The sequence below is a fragment of the Manis javanica genome, chromosome 3 (assembly GCF_040802235.1).
Source record: "Manis javanica isolate MJ-LG chromosome 3, MJ_LKY, whole genome shotgun sequence".
NCBI lineage: Eukaryota > Metazoa > Chordata > Mammalia > Pholidota > Manidae > Manis > Manis javanica.
Window position 1 is genome coordinate 57,624,711 of NC_133158.1, and position 18,326 is coordinate 57,643,036.

General features: G+C 45.6%; 1 protein-coding gene across 15 annotated transcripts in view; it reads right to left on the reverse strand.

Annotated features, from left to right (window-relative positions):
* The window catches only part of KALRN (kalirin RhoGEF kinase), a 654,582-nt gene extending 636,809 nt beyond the window's left edge, over positions 1–17,773 (reverse strand). For 5 of the 15 annotated variants that reach the window (XM_073231512.1, XM_073231511.1, XM_073231509.1 and 2 more), the window contains exon 1: positions 17,022–17,766. In XM_073231512.1, the coding sequence (XP_073087613.1) occupies positions 17,022–17,094 (73 nt within the window). In that variant the 5' untranslated portion in view covers positions 17,095–17,766. Of the gene's footprint in view, positions 1–17,021 lie in introns of all 15 variants that reach the window. The other 10 variants (XM_073231508.1, XM_073231507.1, XM_073231506.1 and 7 more) reach the window with 6 other exon arrangements.
* Between the last annotated feature and the right edge of the window lie 553 nt (positions 17,774–18,326).

The window sequence follows — 18,326 nt, forward strand, 5'->3', positions numbered from 1 at the left end:
TCACTTTATGTTTGTATTCAAAATGTTTAAAGAGACTGAAGACTAGAGCAATGCTAAATATCTTTACAGGAGAAAGTAACCGGCAGCTTGTGAAAATGTTCCTATGATTTCCATGGGATTCCTGGAGGCCAGCCTTGGTAAAGGCACCATCGCCCTTTACCCACAACCCAAGCCAAAAACTGGGAGATTAGCTGAGACTTCACCTCTCCTTCAACCCCTACAACATCTAGATATGAAATCCTGTAGACAGCGCTGCCCCATTTCTTCTGTCATTCTTTCAGTAGTTCTCTAACTAGAATTCTTATCTCCAATTTTGCCCCTTTCAACACCATACTGGCCTTTCTAAGTATCATTTTATTCTATCACTTCAACTCTTCATGATGCCCCACTGCTTAAAGGATAAAATCCAAATCCTGGAATATGAAAATCCAAGATGTCACATGCATCTCCGGTCTCTCTCACCCTACAACCTCTAATTCTCCATGACCTTGCACAACTCCCTGCCTTGCCCACCTTCTTTCTCCCTCTGCCAGGAAGGCCCCTGCTACCCGTCACCCTGGATAATGAACTCATATTCCAAATGCCATTCAAGCATCTCCTAGTCTATGACCACCACCACATCTGCCAAAATAGACTTCACAAACACTCCCCTGTTTATGTAGTTATGTCATATACCTGGAATGCTTTAACATACTTTAAAAATATCTAATGTTTCCCCTCTATCAAAATGCAAGTTCTCTGAAAGCCTAAATAATGTGAAGGGAAAGAGACAGAGTTCTGGGTAGAAGGAAATGTAGAAGAAAGCCTAGATAGCAGTCTAATTACCCAGTGCCTCCTTTTGAAAAGGTTGGGAGGAGTTTGCACATGCCCTAGTATATGAGGATTTCTTTCACCATTTTCTCCAACTGACTCAAAAGAAGAAAAGTACAAGGACATGAACTGGCAAGAAGATCAATAAATCAGTCCTCCCTGTGCTTTGAGAGAGCTGGCTCTGATGGAGCCCTAAGGAAGGCATTACCTAGGGTGTTTAGGTACATCCCTAATTACAGACTTGGGAACAGGCTAGAATAGTATAAGCTTTCAAACACAGGCCCCAAACCCTAGAAAGTTGGCCTTTCTTTCAAAAGATTCTAAAGGACAAAATAGTTTGGGGCACTTGCTGACCATCAGGATGATTCTCTCCAAGAGAATTAGAGCCCCTCTCCACCAAGCAGGATACTGGGTCCCCTATGAACTCTGGCACCAGGGCATCTGACCAAGCAGTCTTGAGCTGAAGAGACAAAAGTCCTCTGAAGGATGGAATGTCTTCACAGAACTAGGGAATAAAGGTCCTGAGACCACTTACCACCTGGTTTCTATCCCTAGGGGCTCTCCTGTTGTCCAGATGCATTCAAGACCACCTAGCTCAACGTTCTCATCAGTCTCAGAGGGAAAGGGATTTACAAGATTTATCAGTGACACTGTTCTCCTAACACCCAGACCACTACTCTTTCCACCTGAACCCATCCATCTAGCATCATCATTTACCTCCTTCTTTATTTTTGCTCTATACTTTCCTGGCCTGATATGCCCGTCTCCCAGTTTCTTCCACCTTCACAGAGAAAAGAGTTTCCATGTTTCAGCTCAAACTAGAAACACTGCTCATAGCCACTATGGCTATTTGAGCTCCAGAGCCCTGAATTAGGAACAGGATGTAAAACACAGTTGTCCTGTGTTAAGAAGTGAATGAATTTTGGTTAAAAAAAAACAGCAAACAAACAGCTCCACCACAGAAGGAGAGCAACAGGCCTGATTTGGACTCCATTTTTCTATTTATTTATTACTGATTTAAACTGACCTTGCTTTCTATAGAATATGTGTTCATGAAAACAGACTGATATTAAAGGAATTAGCTTTGGAAAAAACAAAACTGACCAGAACTGGAAATTTCAGGTGCCTGAAGAGACTCAGAAAGCAGATCCTAGCAAAGTAAGGGGAAAACCAGGCCCATTAAAGGCCCCTAACTCAAATGTTGGTCATATGTACCAGACCAAAACACCATCTCAGAAAGCAGGATTCAGCAGTACAGCTCAGTATTTAATCCATCACCACCCATCACCCTCCTGAGACCGGGAGCTCTTCTAAGCAGAGACTACCGCTCTGCCCCACCATGTGTGGGATGTGAGAAGTACTCACTAAATGCTTGCTAGAATAATCAACAATGTCACACCCTTGCATGTTTATATGTGCATACACACATGCACGTATATAGATGGAATCCCAATAAAGGCAGTCCTAGGTGCCCCATTTCTAGACCTTCTTTCCCCAAAATTATTGTTTTAACTAGGCTAATAGCTTTTTAAATACAGTGTACTTTTCTTTTTTGCATGTCCTTACGCATTTTAACCTCCCCCTTTGTCCGCCAAAAGCATCTATTTGCCTCAGGAAGGTTCAGGATAGTTATAGTAGCAGGCAAAGAGAAATGTTCAGTGTTCAGCTGTTCACATTCATCATAGGACTTTTTTAGTATGCAGCTTGAATTCTCAAGCTTCCATTAACATATCAAGATCCAGACTGGGTGGACTTAACTACTGAGATCACTTTAAACCAGAGGTAAAGAGTACTCGGGATTTGACATAAGGGAGATTCTTGCCATGAGGGAGGGATCAAGCATCAGGGGAAGATGGGAAATTTCAGTCTAGGGTATTGAATATCAAGGTCTCAGCCTCCTCCTACATGCCCACCTCAATGCCTGACCAGGTTTTGGGGAGGCAGCTTTAGGACATAATATCTCAAAAGGTGTGAAGGCCCCTGAGAACCCTAAGTCCACTCCTGAGAAGGTTTCAGGCCTCTAGAAGAATGGCAACCATTCATTCATGATCCATCCACATGGCATGAAGGTGAGGTGATGAAAACACAGCACTGGCCAAGGTTAATGTCTAGTTAGGTAAACCAAGTGCAGAGCTTCTGTCTTCTCATAGTTGGCACTCAGTGAGCTAGAGAGTATGCATTTCTTTGTTCCCTGATGATGATACTCAGAGATGCACAGAGAATCAGTGACCAAACAGAGCAAAGGCCTGGGGTTAGAACTAGGAGGCTGCTATGTGCAGGGACTTTGGCCCCCACAGGCAAGTAAACGATCAGGACAGGAATGTTAATGATGGGTATCATCACAATATTCCAAAAAACAAGACTGGTCTAGTCACACCTTTGCAAACACCAGCAAAAGAAACCCAGCAGACCAGAACAGCCACCACAAAGTAAAGGGCAAAGCAATCCAGCCCTTCTTCCCCTGTCCCCACCACAACCATCACTACCTATGGATGCACCTCTATGCACCCAGACCCCATTCTGGAGAGAAGTGGGAGACAGGAAAAAGTCTGAGTGACTGAGCAATTTACCTGAAAGCAATTTACCAAAAATACTGATCTGGTAAGAAAAACAAAAACAAAAAAACTGATCTACTATACACTGGTCAAGTTGGGGTAGGGGCTCATGAGAAAGATTAGCTCCAAGTCAGCAAATTTTGAAAGTACAACTGAGCTACACTGTCACCTATCAGAAAGAAAACCTCAGCCATTGTGGGCAGTTAGATGAGCCTCTCTTCCACACTCATACACACGTCTCTTTTCCGAAAGCAAATGGAACATATCATGAAACATTTCACTCCATCTCTAGTGCTGCCAACTTCCTACCAGACATGAAAAAATGTACAGTCCTCAAATGGTACAGGCTGTCACTCCCATCTGGGTCCCCTAGCTCAGCTTTCAATCACACTAAAAACCGAGGGAGACCCTAGAGAAAGGCAGCTGACAAAAACTCTTTTCATTTAGTCAGCAATTTTGTTTGTCCAAAGCATTTTTCCTTTTATTATTCCACTTTATCTCATACTATTCCTATGAGGTATGGCAGGGCAAGTACATGTATCTCTTTCTTCAGTTGAGGAAAGAGAAGCCCCATCTGTAAAAACAGACATGTGACATGTTAACTGCCTTGGCCAAGTCACAGAGCTAATTAGTGGTGGGCAGAGTGGAAAACAAGGTCTCCCAAATCACATCCTTGGATTCTCCCAGACAAACACAGACTGTGGCTTTTACGCATACAACCTAAAGCACTTTCATACCTGCGGTATTGGAATTTACTTTCACTCAAGCCCACAGAACAAATGTGGCTTTTTTTGGCTAATTGTGATTGTAAATCTGGCTCTTAGGTCACTTGAAGGCAAGTAACAAAAGAGGTCAATAATGGCCTTACCATTTATTTAAATGGCACTAACAAAAGCTTACTTAAACACAACATGGAAAGTTAACCTTCAGAAAACAGGGACTGGCTGCCCTCTCTCTTGAGGATAAAAGCAGAGGAAACATCCCAAACCTACAGTTGTCCTACAGCCACATTTGAAGAGGATCAAATAATGAGTGACCTTCTTGCTACTCTTTGAAACAAATAATGTCCCAGAACAAATGCTGGTCCACAGAAAAGCTGGATTATAAAAGTCCATCATTAGGAGAATACCTAAATAAAATATGGCACATCCACCCAACACAATATATGTAACACAACACCTAAAACAAATGAGGTAAAGCTACTAATATGAACTGACATGGAAAATGTTCATGATTATAAAATGATAAAAGCAATCTGCAGAATAACAGGTATAGCATGATTCTTTTTGTTAAATAAGAAGGAAAGCTACACATTTGTATAAACACATACTTGCATATGCAACCTCAGGGAGGGAGACTTGTATATGCATTCACTTTTGACCATAGGTAGATCCTGTACTTCTGTTGTGTATACCTACTTTTTACAACAGTAAGCATCAATGCCTTTACCCCTCCCCAAACAATCAAAGAGTTCTCTGTCTTCCTTATCCCTATAAAGAGGTTAATTGGCTTAGAATGTAATATTTTTATCAATAGGTATGTGTATACTGGTGTATCATACATTTAAATTAATTGGGAAAAACGGCTTCATTTAGGAAAAAGTCTCCACTGCCTCCCTCCTCAATTTGCTTTTCACCTTAATTCAGTGATCAAAAGACAAACCATGGATCAAAGGAAAGAGTACACATAGGAAACAAGACCAGAAGGAAATATCTCAAATTAACAAACAGGGGTTCTCTCTGGGTGATGGGATTACAGTGACTTTTCACTTATTTTCTAAATACTCTACAGTAAGGCAGATTACTTTTATAATAAAAAAATAACTTTGGACAAAAAAATATATGTTCTATGAAGTTTTCTATACTGAAAGTTGAATCTCTCTAAATGAAACTTATTTACCACTTATTTAAATTATCTTTTAGCTTATAGACAATAAATACATATTAAATAGTCAGTAAATTAGTGAAACTCCCTCTCTAATCGATCTCCAATTTGCCATTTTTTCCTATATCAGTCACTCTCAACCTCAACCCAGTAAGACCATAAACTCTTCAGAGACAAGGACTTGTTACCCATATTTAGCAGCCCCCCTTAATATCTGGCATAATACTGGTTGCATAGCAGACACACAGTGTTGATTAGTTGAGCCCACAATGTTGATTAGTTGTCCATTTGTATGTTTGAACCTTCCTATGTGAATTTTTTTGAAAGAAGAGTGCATCTTTAGTTTTTCCAATGCCTATGAAATACATGAATATTTGTAAGCAAGTGATATTCTAATTAATTCAAAAATCAACAAGAGCTATGCACTATATTTCACAGGCAACATTGATTTCATAGGTATGTGTTGTTTAAGGTGGAATTGCCTGTCTACAAAAAACCGATCCATTTTCTCAGCATCCTGTTTCACTATGAAACTCCAAAATGTCCTACACACCAACAACTAGCTCTTTTTAAAAAAATCAAGCCAACAAATACTAATCAAGCAGGTATTATCTGCAACATCCTGAATTGGGTGTTAAGAATAATACAGACAAGTCCAAAGTGAAAGGTGTGTACAATACTTAGAGAAGTATTAGCCAGACATAATCATTTTTGAAGGTAGGGCCTCCAAAAGGCCTTCAAGTCATCAATGTTCAGGAAGGCTTTGGAAAAAAAGCTTTTCCCAAAAGTCTGGTACACATTTATCTCCACCCTGGACATCTCACCCAAGGCACTACCCAAGAACTCAAGAGTCCACTTTTTCACAATCAATCCAGAGCCTCAAGGCTGAGCAAGATGCAGAAGCCTGCATACCATGCCCACCTTGAACTCAACTGGACAGATCATTCTTTTACGTAATTCTCACTCATTCTCCAGAGAATGGATCCAGTCTACCTCCTCTCTTCTCAGGCTCTCAGCATCCCTCAATCTGTCAAATGGCCCACTCTCCTTCCATTTGCAGAGAAAACTGAGGTCAGCTTAATGAGAGCTCTAGGATCTGACCTGAACATCTGATCTGAAAACCACCTGTTCTTTCTCCATAGCCACAGAGATAGGTCCCTCCATTCCAGGGATTACCTCTTTGCCTGGAATCCTTTTCTGACTTTTGAGAAAGCTAATGCCCACCCTGGTACCACACCCACACACATACTACCTTCTAACACCTTCAGTCTCTACCACTGTCTCCTCCCATAATTTTTCAAACATTCAAAGATTTTTTTCTCTCTCGGGGAGAATAAAAAACACTTCACTGACCTGAGTAATTCTCTTAAATTTTGTTTTGAAGTATAATTTGCAGGAATAAAATTGAACATATAAATCTAAAGCTCACAGAAATTTCACAAACAGATCACACCTATGATCAAGAAATAGAACACTACAGTACTCCCAAGATGTCCCTTCAATTACCATTTTACTTTCCTTACTTTTATTATGAAACTTCTTGAACAGTAGTCTGTCTTCATTTTCACTGTTTCCTCACCTATTTCAGCCTAAACATCCCATCATCAATGAATCCTCCTATACTCACCCAGGTGAGGATTCCTCTATAATCTCCATGTACAGCATGCATTCCCCTTTATGGCATTTATTATACTATATTGTTATCATCTGTTTATGTATCAAGCAATCCCACTAGACTGTTACCTTCCTTGTGGGATAGGTTATTTCTAACTCATTTTTATATCCCCAGTGTCTGGCACTTAGTAGGTGCCCTGCTGATATTCGACACTTGAATGAACAAGCACAAGTCGGAATAAAGAGATCCACTCATGAAATCTAGTATTCTCCTGAAATTGATCAGTTCTTTGTCCAATTCTTATGAAAAGTAATAATAATATTTAGTTGTCAAACCTCAGGAGTTGGATAATGAAAAAAGACTAGAAAGTTGTACTGTTCTGATATTTGGTTAAGCATTCTCTTTATATTCAAGAATCTGAGTATACTATGTGCCACTCAGGTACAGAGAAGAGACTAATATCTTGCACCTACCCTCCAGATAAAGCTGTGACATTACTCCCAGTGGCACACTGTCCTTCCATGGCCACACACCCAACATGGAATCCTGCCCATCTTTTTCCCCAACCTCTCTTGGAGTCACTCCTTCTCTCTACAACTTCCAGGACAGTAAGAAGTCAGAGACAGGAATCCCCCAGGAGCTACAGACCCCTCCTCCCAGCCCCCTTTTGTCACATCCAGTTAACCATCTGCCAGTCTCCTGGGTCTCCTTCTAGACCCACTGTCCAGCTGCCAACTCCAGACCATTTCCCTACCCCCATAGATGCATGCCCATTGTCCCTGGGCTTCAGGGTAAGAGTGTAATAGGTGAGGATTTTAGCCACATTCCCAGTCTAAGCCTGCCATGCCCTAGAATAACTGTAATTTCAAGCTTAAAACACATCCTGCCTTTCTCTGCACTGTTACAGATGGGAGGATGAATGGACGGAAGGAATGAAGGAATGAAGGAATGAAGGAAGGGCAAAAAGGAAGCGACTGAAGCTTTATAATTTTCATGATTTAGAAAATAAAAAGATTCACCTAACTAGTGATACAATTTTAATATATATGTAATATAACCATACTAGTAATTCATATTATATACATAATTATATTATATTACTAGTAATACAATCCTATTTCTCTTACTATTTACAGTATGAATGAATATAACTATCACAATATACAATATTATCTACAAACATGGAGCAATCCTGAGAGGTAAGGATTTTTTTTTTACCCATCTTATAGATGAGAAAACTGAAGCTCGAAGAGGTTGTAGCTTATGCAACTTACGGGATTCCTACTCCCCATCCCTCTGGAGGGCCAAGTAAGACCCTCTCACTTGATGACTATTCTTGGGTTTGCCCCTAAAATGAGAGTCACAAGGGAGTGTTTAGGACCAAAGGAATGGCTATGCTTACTGGCATCTTCCCTTTTGTATGAGGGATTCCTCTTCATGGAAAAAAAATGGGCAAGGGGCTTTTCCATGATCCCTACTCTGCTTCCTTTCTTTTAGGACTTCTAGAGGCATTAAGGAGACTGGAAATTCAAGAGCAGGTCCCATCCCCAACAGGCACAGTACCTGATGGTCAGGCACAGACCCCTCCTCAGGACACTGCCCAACATCTTCTTTCCTGAATACCCCTCCCTCTCCTCTCTTCACTCACTCTCCACCCCATGAACTTGCCTTTCTGACTCACACTTTGTAGGGGGTGTTTCTGCAGACCCCACTATAGCCTGTAGCAAATCCCACCACAGCCTGCAATAGGAGGCCACTAGGACTTCTAAAATGAGGCTAATTTGGGAAGGAGGCTTGCTTTCCAGTTTCTCTGCCCAAGGGCCATCTCAGGCCACACCTGACCCCTTTCACAGATGCCCTCTGCTTGTTACCCTCCCCGAGCACAGCCCACTCTTCCCTGAATCTCCAAGCCATGCTCTCTATTGAGGCTGTTCATAAGGCACACTGAGTGCTCAGCCCGGGTGGGCTCCAGCCAGCTCCTTTACTAAGTTCTGCCTCCCCTAGTCTTCTCCGTTGGACCAAGGCTCACCTCAGCTGACCCTGAGATGCACCCCTGAAGGTTTATCAGGGATCTTCCTCCTCTCTTGCTTAAATATTCATTCTCTTCTTCAAGCCCGGCTTCTCTCTCCTCCCAACCTCTAGGTATTCACATATCTTTCCTACCTAAAAAAAGCCACTCCTCAACTCCACTACCCATCTCCAACTACCTTACTATTTTTAACCTTCCTTTCACAGCCAAACCTTTCCAAAGAGTCATCTATATGTACTCCCACCACTTCCTCCTCTTACACTCACTCCTTATTCCCCCTGCAATTTGAATTCCACCTCCCATACACAACTGAAACTATTTCAAAAGTTCCCAGTGATCTCCCTGTTTCCAGAACCTCAGTCCTCATCTCCCTTGACCTCTCTGCAGCATTAGGCCCTGTTGATGGCCTGTTTTTCTCCAAGCACTGCTCTGTCCTGGTTCTCCTCCAGCCCTTCACTTCAGTCTACAGCTCTGTCCTGGCCCTCTGCCCTCATGTCTGTATGTGCTTTTCATATATTATCTCATGGATTCTGATATCTCCAGCCACAACTTCTTATGGATATCTCCCAAGTCTATTTTCTGGCTCTGGCCTCCCTCCAAAGCTCCAGACTCCCTTCCTTATCCACCTACAGAATCAACACCTCCCTTAGCAATTTCACTGACACCTGAAATGCAACATGTTCCAAAGTAAATTTCATCCTCCTCCCTCTCCTTATGCCTCCCTACAGCTGCTCCTCCTCTTCCTAATTCCTGATTTTCAATTAGGGCACTTCCATCCTCCTAGCCACCCAAAGTTTTGGAGTAATCTGTAATTTCTGCCTCTTTCTTGATACCTCTACATCCAATTTGTCAAGTATACAGACTATAGACTCTATATCCACAAGGTCCCTCACATCCATCCCCACCTCTCCATTTCTACTGTGGCATCTCAAGTTCAGACCCTCTAACCTATCACAGTGGTCTCCTGATCCAGCCCTAGCCAGCAACTCCTCCCCTATTCCAACTGACCCTACATAGGGCTACCAGTTTTACCTTCCTGATTATGTCACCACCCTTCCCAGAAACTTTTGGTTACTCCCAAAAGCACACTACAGAAAGACCAAACTCCTTGGCCTGCTATTCAAAGCCCTTTATAATCTAGGAGCCCAGCAAATGTTTGATAAATGAATCAATCAGTCAACTTGGTCCCCACCCCCTTCTGATCTCCTACTGATCCTCCACCTGCATCCTCTGCATCACACCAACTGGACTACTTACTGCCCCCAAACATGCCATGGATCCTCACACCTCCTTCTAACAATGTTCCGACCTGGGAACACAACACTTTTTGTCTTCCCCATCCAAATCCTACCAATTCTTCAAGTCTCAGCTCATGATGTAACATTTCCTTGAGAGCACAGCATATCTGCCACTTTTTACTCTACTTGTTTACCCCTTATATCCATGTTTTTTTAGCTAGCATCCACCTCCCTCCTAATAATGCCACAGGACAGAAAAGCTAACTGTCCAACAGTTTCTTCTTCACTCCCTTGAATTAATTTGTCTGTCCTCCCAGCTGATCTTTCTGCTCCCCCACTCCTCAGCAGACATTATTTCAAGCAGCTCTATTGATTCAACAGCCCTGTGGCTGTCAATCATTCCCTAGTTATTTGGCTGCCCGTCATTCACACACAAAGAAGTGGCAGGAGGCGACTGAACTGCATACAGACAGAGAAGTGGGAAGGGACTGATTCACCATACCTACCTGAGGCTTGGTGGAAGCAAGAACTTGCTAGGCTCCTCCAGATAACATGGAGCCATATACCAAGGCCTGAAGGGCTGGGGGGTTGGCATTTTTATACTTTTGCAGAGAAGAGAACAAGAATGCCCTGAACCGTTGTAAGGGGAGGAGTGTCCCGTCCAGTTCCCTTGGGAAACCAAATTGAGAAGGACTTTCTTCTGGGACTGGAAAGGTTCCATGGAGGTCAGATTAAATAAGATAATACTTGTCAGAAGAGGCACTTAGAGTAATAGAATGTTCAATTTGGAAGGAACTATCTACATATATTTGGATAGAATTGTACAGCTAATAATGACCTTTCACACACAGTATCTTACTTTAGTCTCTCAACAGCCCTATAAGGGAAGGAGTGAAGAGGATAACATCATACACAGATGTTAAAGTCATTTGCCCAAGTCATTCAAGCAAGTAGAGAGCAAAGGGAGGTGTTCACCTCCTGCTTTCTTGCCTGACCTTTTCAGCCTCCTTCACAGGCTTTTTCTCCCTTCTCCCCTCACCCCCCAATCCCACCACCTTAAATCCAAGTACTCCCTGAGGGAATATATTTGTATCCACTTCCCTTCCTGCCCTATATTCTTTCCTGTAATGATTTTATACACTCCCAAGCACAGTATGTGGCTGCAGGAGGCACTCCATTAACATCTGTCAAACAAATGATTGACTGAATGAATGAATGAATGAAAGCTGAGACTCAAACCCTAGCCTTCTGATTGCACACACGGGCTCCCTGCACTCCATTAGGCTGCCTCTCTGGCACCCTCCCCCCATGGCAAAAGCCCTGAACAGCCCCTCTTCTGGAGATTCCCCAGCCTCTATGACATCATATTCATTTATTAAAACAGCAGGAGTAACAGGGGTGACTAGGATTTATTGTGCTCCTATTGTGTATCAGAAATGGCTAGATGCTTTCTACACATTTCTCCTATTTAATACTCCAAACCTGTGAAGCAAGCATTTTTAGTCCCATTTTGCAGAAAACTGGGGATGAGAGAGATTAAATTGTTTACCCAAGACTCTGCCCCTAGTTAATACTAAGCCTCTCTGATCCAAAACCCAAGATCTTCTCACTATACCAGGGTTTCTCACCTTCAGAACCACTGACATTTGGGGGCTGGAAAATTCTTTTTTGTCCTGTGCATTATAAGATGCATAGCAACACATTAGACTTCCATCCACTAGATACCAATAGCAACCCCACCCCTAGTTGTGACAACCAAAAACCTGTCTCCAAATATCACCCAATGTTTCCTGGGGTACAAAATTGCCCATGCTTGAGAACCACTAGACCAAACCATACAGCCTACTTCCAAAAGCAAACTGCCAAGTTCCAGAACCAGAAAGATCTTTGAAAAGGAAGTGTTTATTCTCCAACATCTGAGAAGGACCCTTAGTTCACCTGTTCTAGTGTTTTATTGATATTTACAGTCAGGAAGGTTTTTCTCACTTCTCACCTAATTTCTTTCTATAGCTTTCAGTTTATTCCAACACCTCTTCCATCTTCCAAAGAATTATCAAATATGTGCCAATAATCAAGTTACTGACAACTGGTGGCACAAAGATGAAACACAGCCTTCCATACCTTATGAAAGCACACCTGGATATCATTGATATGTTCTAAAATATATTAATGTAGGAATAGTGTATATAAATACAACACTAGAAATATTAACAATATTCCCTCTCCAGAACAACAAAGTCCTCTCAATACTCCCACAGAAGTTCCTGGAAAATGATATGACCAAAAGCCCAATTCATGATGGGCAGAAAAGGAGGAGAATCCAGAAGGAACAATAAACACTGAATTAAGCATCATGTTTACATGCTGGGACATCAAGCACATTTGTCAAAAAGAGATGTTTTCCTTTGCTGCAAAAGAGAGCTCAGGAGGCCCTCCCCTGTAAGGTCCCTGGCAATGCACAGGCAGGGTGCCAATATTTACTCAAAGAATTGCACATAAACATAGATGTTGTTCTAAAATCTCCTTTCTCAATGATTCACACCCACCAATGTCCAAGTCCTCTGTCTAGAGGGGTTGAGACTATCATGTGAGAGAAAAGTTTAAAGAATAGTATAGTGAATACCAATATACCACACCTGAATTCAACAACTGCTTATGTTTTGCCATGTTTATTTTATCATATTGGAGGGAGGTGATCTGTTTGGGTTTTGGTTTTGATCAGTCATGAACTTTTCAAAATATCTTTTACCTTATAAATAATTTCAATGGAGGAGAAAAGCCTTACATACATTAAAGAGCTAAAAACAGTACATTATTACTGATGAAGTGAGAAAATGAGTGCTTTAGACTTTCAGAGGAGAGAGTTGCTTTAGTGAGCTGTGAAAGCTCCAGAAGAGGGGTATGGGGTGGGGTGTGCTCAAGTCTTGAAGAATGAGTTGGATTTGAAGAGTAGGAGTGAAGGGGTGGATGGTTCAAAGAGAATGTGAGTCAGAAAGTACCTTTTGGCCATGAGAAGAGCAACCTGGCCGGAACTGAGCTGTGAAGCACAGACTTGACCCTGAAGGTACTAAGGAGTCACTGTAAGTTCATAAACTGGGTGGTGATGTGATAAAAGTAGTGCAATCTACTCTAGAAAGTACAATCTGCCTGCAGGTGACAATTTGGAGTGAGGGTGAGAGAGCAGACTCCAAGGGACAGAAAAAGAAGCCATGGGCAGCATAATAGGTGCTGGACTATGGAAGAGGACCTGTGGATGAACAGCATAGGCTGACAATGAAAGATAATTCAATAGGGTTTGTTAGAGGAAAGTGACTCCTCATAGACATTACCAAGATTTTAAATATTACAACTGGGAGAGGGAAGATGCCACTTACAGAATTAAGAAAGACAAGAGGAGAAGTTAGTTTGGGAGTTAGAAAGACATATAGAGTTGAGGCTGGCTGATGTCCAAGTAACAGTAAAAACCCTAGTTGAAAATGTCTGGACTCATAGGACCAAAACTCAAGAGAAAGATAGAGGTAAAAGATATTTTAACATCAATCTCTTTTCACTTATTCTTTAAATTTTTTTTCTTTGAGTCTTACAGAGGTTTCTCCTCAGCTCACCAAAACTAAGCTTTTACTTTTGGTAGGGAACCTACTCTTGTCTCACCTCTCCAGCTATCTAACTCTGCAATTAATCTAGTATCTTCAGTTTTCCTTGTCCACAAGCTTTCTCCCTTCCACCTCCAAACCTCTTCTAACTCCCTGGCAAAAAAAAAAAAAAGAAAAGAAAACTTTTATTGATACTAACTAACCTAAAATAATTCCCTCCTGACCCTGAGTCAATTCCAGACTCCTCTCAGACTTCCCAGACTGTCCCTATCTGGCCCTGCCCTTCTTACCCATCCCTGCATCCCATTCCTCCCTAACCTACGCTCTCCACCTGGTCAGCCTGGGATCCTCAATGTCAATGCCCCAACCTCCCATGTACCTTTTCCCATGCTGTTCCTCCTACTCTCCATCCCAAGGACTACCCTTGGTTCTACCTCCTCTGTAATTCTGTCAAATTTTTATCTTATAGCACCAAAATGTTTGGCAATTAATTAATCTCTAATTGAGCAATAATTGTCAACCTTCTTTTAAAAGTTCTCTGAGGTCAGAGACCACTTTGAATATTTCTTTTGTATTTCACAGCACCCTGGACAGCAGAAGTCTCCTACTAAGAGTTGAAATGTCCTTATTAATTTTCTACTCTACTTCTGATTCCCATATTTCCCCTCCTGTGCCATAATCAATAAAATTATTCTGGCACACTTTCCCAGGCTTGGAACAGAAAATTCCCAGGAAGAGGATACGGAATCTATCAGTCTGTAAGAATAGTGGGTTGGGGATGTGTTATGTGTCTGTGTGTGTGCAGGGAAGTGAGAGTTAGGGAATCTAGCTTAATCAGTTGGTCAAGAGAAATGAAATACCTAAATAATCAGAAGAGGACAAGTAAGGAACTAAAATGACAGAATTATTCAAAACATGCCTAATTAGAGGCATTGTATGCCAGAGTTTTGACAAAGCAATTGCCAGTCTGGTCTTTGTGCGTGCAAAATCTTCCACCAGAAAGTAGGGGATAACCTTGGTGCTAGGAACTTGGAAAATGTGTTTGAAGGTTTCTTGATTGTTCAGTTGAATGAATTTAAAATCTAGCCTAGCAGTGCTATGGAAGATGGAGAATTACAAGGAAGAAGGTTAAGAAACAGGGCCTTTTCCAAGCTTAAGAATCCCCAGGAACAGAAGGACTAGAGGGGGCAAAATCAGGAAGCAGAGCACAGAAGACCATGCAGGGTTGAGAGGGGGGCAGCCACAGGCAGCCTACATTCCCTCTTGCAGCTTGTTACAGGTTCAGTCATTTCCAGTTTTATGAATTGAGGAGTCAACCTTTCTCTGATTCTAAGTGCACATCAGACCTAGCCTCCCTGCTATCCCCAAAACAGGGATGCCCAAGGAGGAAGGAGAATATCCCCAACAGGAGTCCCACAGGAGACAGATCCCAGTCTGCTATTTACTTTGTGATTTGAGCCAGGACTAGACAATGTATGCCACACATTATGTTTTGAAAGGCCCTGGGAAAAGTAACACATTGGACCATTACAGGCCATTAACACCATTAACAATGTGTGAATTCATTTGTCAGAAATTAGCAAGCCTCTAGAAACTGAGCTCTGCTTGAAGGGCCTGGGACAGAGAATGGGCAAGTACTAGTGTTTAGATGGTAGGAAAGGGGAAGGGGAAGTGGTTGCCAAAAGATGAAAGTCGAGCCCAAAAATGGAATATGGGAAGGTTCACACTTCAAGGGTTTTCCCCAGAGCTAAGAAAAGGCAGACTTTTGCCACAGATGCTGTAGCAGGAAGGAAAGGGGATGGTCAGGGGAGACCCGGTGAGTATTTCTAGATTTCACTTAGACCCCAGAACCTCTCCCCTAAACTCAGGTTAGGCACCTCTTTAGAATCCAAGCTTTGGGTGTATGGTGGCAGTGTGTGTGTTTGGGGGGTGGGGGAGGTGTGAGAGGACCAGAGAGAAGGAGAGGGGATGTGTATGTTTGGGGAAAAGGAAGGAGGGAACGCAGGCAAGGCTAAGCCCTGGGAAGCAGGATACACTAACAGGTGCCCTCTCTTGTTTCTCCAGACCCGGCATTAGCTCCTGTCCTTCAGTCTCTTTTCTCTTTAGACCAACTAGAAAATGAACATATGGGCCAATCAAGTCTTGACTTGTAAAGCCTCAAGTCTCCCCAACAAAGCACCCCATCCTCTTCCCTAGAGATGACCTCCAGGGCAATGAGATTAGGGAACAGATGGGTGTGCAGAGAGCCTTCAGAGCTAACCTGATCCCTGACCCCACCAGTTCATGTCCTCTAACCCAATTTACCAAAAGAGGGAAGATGTGCAGGGACTCCCTAACTTATTGGACTCCTTGGGACAAAGATTCCAAACAAAATGGTTCCAGACACAGGAGACGGGAAGCGCTGCCTACAAGTTGGTGGGAGCCACAGGTAAAGGGGAGAATCCTTAGCCAAAAGACGAACGAGGGCACAGGTGTTGGGACATGAGGAAGGGGCTGTGTAGCCAGGGAATAGGAGGAGCTATACACCTGTGGGAAGGGAAGCCGCGGGGGCCGCAAACAGCTGCTGGAAGGACAGATCGGGGGCTCTACCCGCCACAGCCAGCGAGGATTCAGTGGGTGTGTATGAGGAGGACGCTAACTCGCACTTCCAGGAATGAGTGATTCTTATGAAAAGCTCATCTGTTCTCAGAACTAGAGAAGAGGAGGACAAGGAGGAGGTCTGAGGCGCCCACCGCCCTCTCAGCCTGTCGGCCTCCAAAGTCTGAGACGCTGGCTCCCCACACGCACCAGGCTCGACCGCCCTCGGTCCGCGCCGCTCGTGGCTGTCAGTCTGCAGCCTTCGCGACCCCTAGTCCCCAGTGACCCTCTTTGCACACCAGGGTCCCTGGCCAGAGAAGGGGTGCCGGGCCGGTCGCTGGGGGAGGGGGCGGCCGAGGGAGGGGCTGGGGAGGCTGGTGGCTGGAGCGGCGCGCTGCAAAGTGATCCCACATCGCCCCGTCCCCGCGCTCCGGGAGCAGGCGGCCCGAGGGGACCGCCTCCCGCTCCCTGACACAGACTCCGCAAGTGGGGTGAACGCCGAGGAGTGCCGAGCTCCCAGCCCCCACCCCTCCCCAAAACGCAACCAGCATTGCCATAACAACAATCAAGGCACTCAAGGCAACTCCAGCCCCGACGACGAGGAGCACTGGCCCCCAGCACGCACACCCCAGCGACAGCCCTCCTTCCCCAAACTTGTCTGAGACGCCGCGTCCGAGGCAGCAGCCCTCGCCACAGCCCCCGGCGCGCTGCTCAGCTTACCTGTCCGGAAAAAGGCGTCCACGTCCGAGTCAGCGGCTCCTCCTTCCTCCGCTGCCCCCTCCGGAGGGTTCATGACTGGGGCCCGCGGGCAGCCGGGGGCAGCGAAGCCTGGGGCCGAGAGCTGCCCGGCACCCGCTGGGTGGAGGGCGCGGGGAGCAGCGGCCGCGGCCGCAGACGCGGCGGACTCTGGGCTTCGAGGGCGGGCGGCCGGGGCGGCGGGGCTGAGGCGGAGGACGCCAGGCGTCCCTCAGGCGGAGGCGCGCTGCGGGCTGCGGGCGCCGGCCGCCGGCTCCCCCATGGCACCCCTCCCCCGAGGGCGCTGGCCGCTGCTGTGCCCGGGCTGCCTGGGCGCCCGCTCTGCCCGGCAGCGGCGGCTGGCTCTCCTCCGCTCCCGTCTGCCTGTCTCTATTGTTCAGCCCCGCTCAGCTCTCCTCTTTATTTTTCCTCCTCCCTCCCTCGCTCCCTCGCTCTCCCGGCCTCCCTCCCTCGCTCTCTGGCTCCCCCTCTGGCTCCTCAGCCGCCGCCGCCGCCGCCGCCGCCGCCCCAGCTCCTCCCCCGGCTCACGCTCCCTCAGTCGCGGCCAACAATGACCCCGCGGCGCGGAGCGAACTGAGGCTCGGGCCGGGCCGGGGGGCTCGCGGCGGGCCCCGGGCGGGGCCGACGCACCTCCGCCGTGGCCCCGCGGCCCCGCGGCCCCGCGCCGGCCTCGCCCCGAGCGCAGCCCGAGTCCCGAGCTATTGTTCGCGGCCGCGCTAGGCCGGCTTCCTGAGCCCCGCAGGAAAAGCCCCGGCGCAGGAGGCGGCCGAGGGGGCGGGGCCGCCGGGCCTGCCAAGGGGGCTCTGCCGCCCCGGCGCGGCGCGCGCTGCCTTTGGTCCCGCACGGTCGGCGCCCCGGCCCCCCCCCGCCGCCGCCGCCCCACCCCGCTCCCAGGTGTGTGAGCTGGAACCCGAGCTGCCTGCCCGCCCGCTCCTCAGACCGGTCCCGAGCTGGACTGACCTGTCCCTGGGAGCTGGACCTTATCTCCCTCCTTCCTGACCTTCCTGACAAGCGCTCTCCTGTCTCACTTGCCTCACCTTCTCTCCTTGGTTCCCCTATTTTTTAGCTTTTCTCTTCATTTTTCCCCTTGTCAGTACCCCTTCCAGCATCTCTGCCTGTCTCTGTGACTCTTTGTCCAGTTCGTTCCTCTTGCTCGGTCTCCCGGCCCGTCTCTCCCTCCCTCCGTCACTCTCTTCTCTCATTTGTCTCGGCCCTGCCTCGGTACTTGGCCCGTATCTCAGCGCTCCTCTTGGACAGCTGTCAAAACTC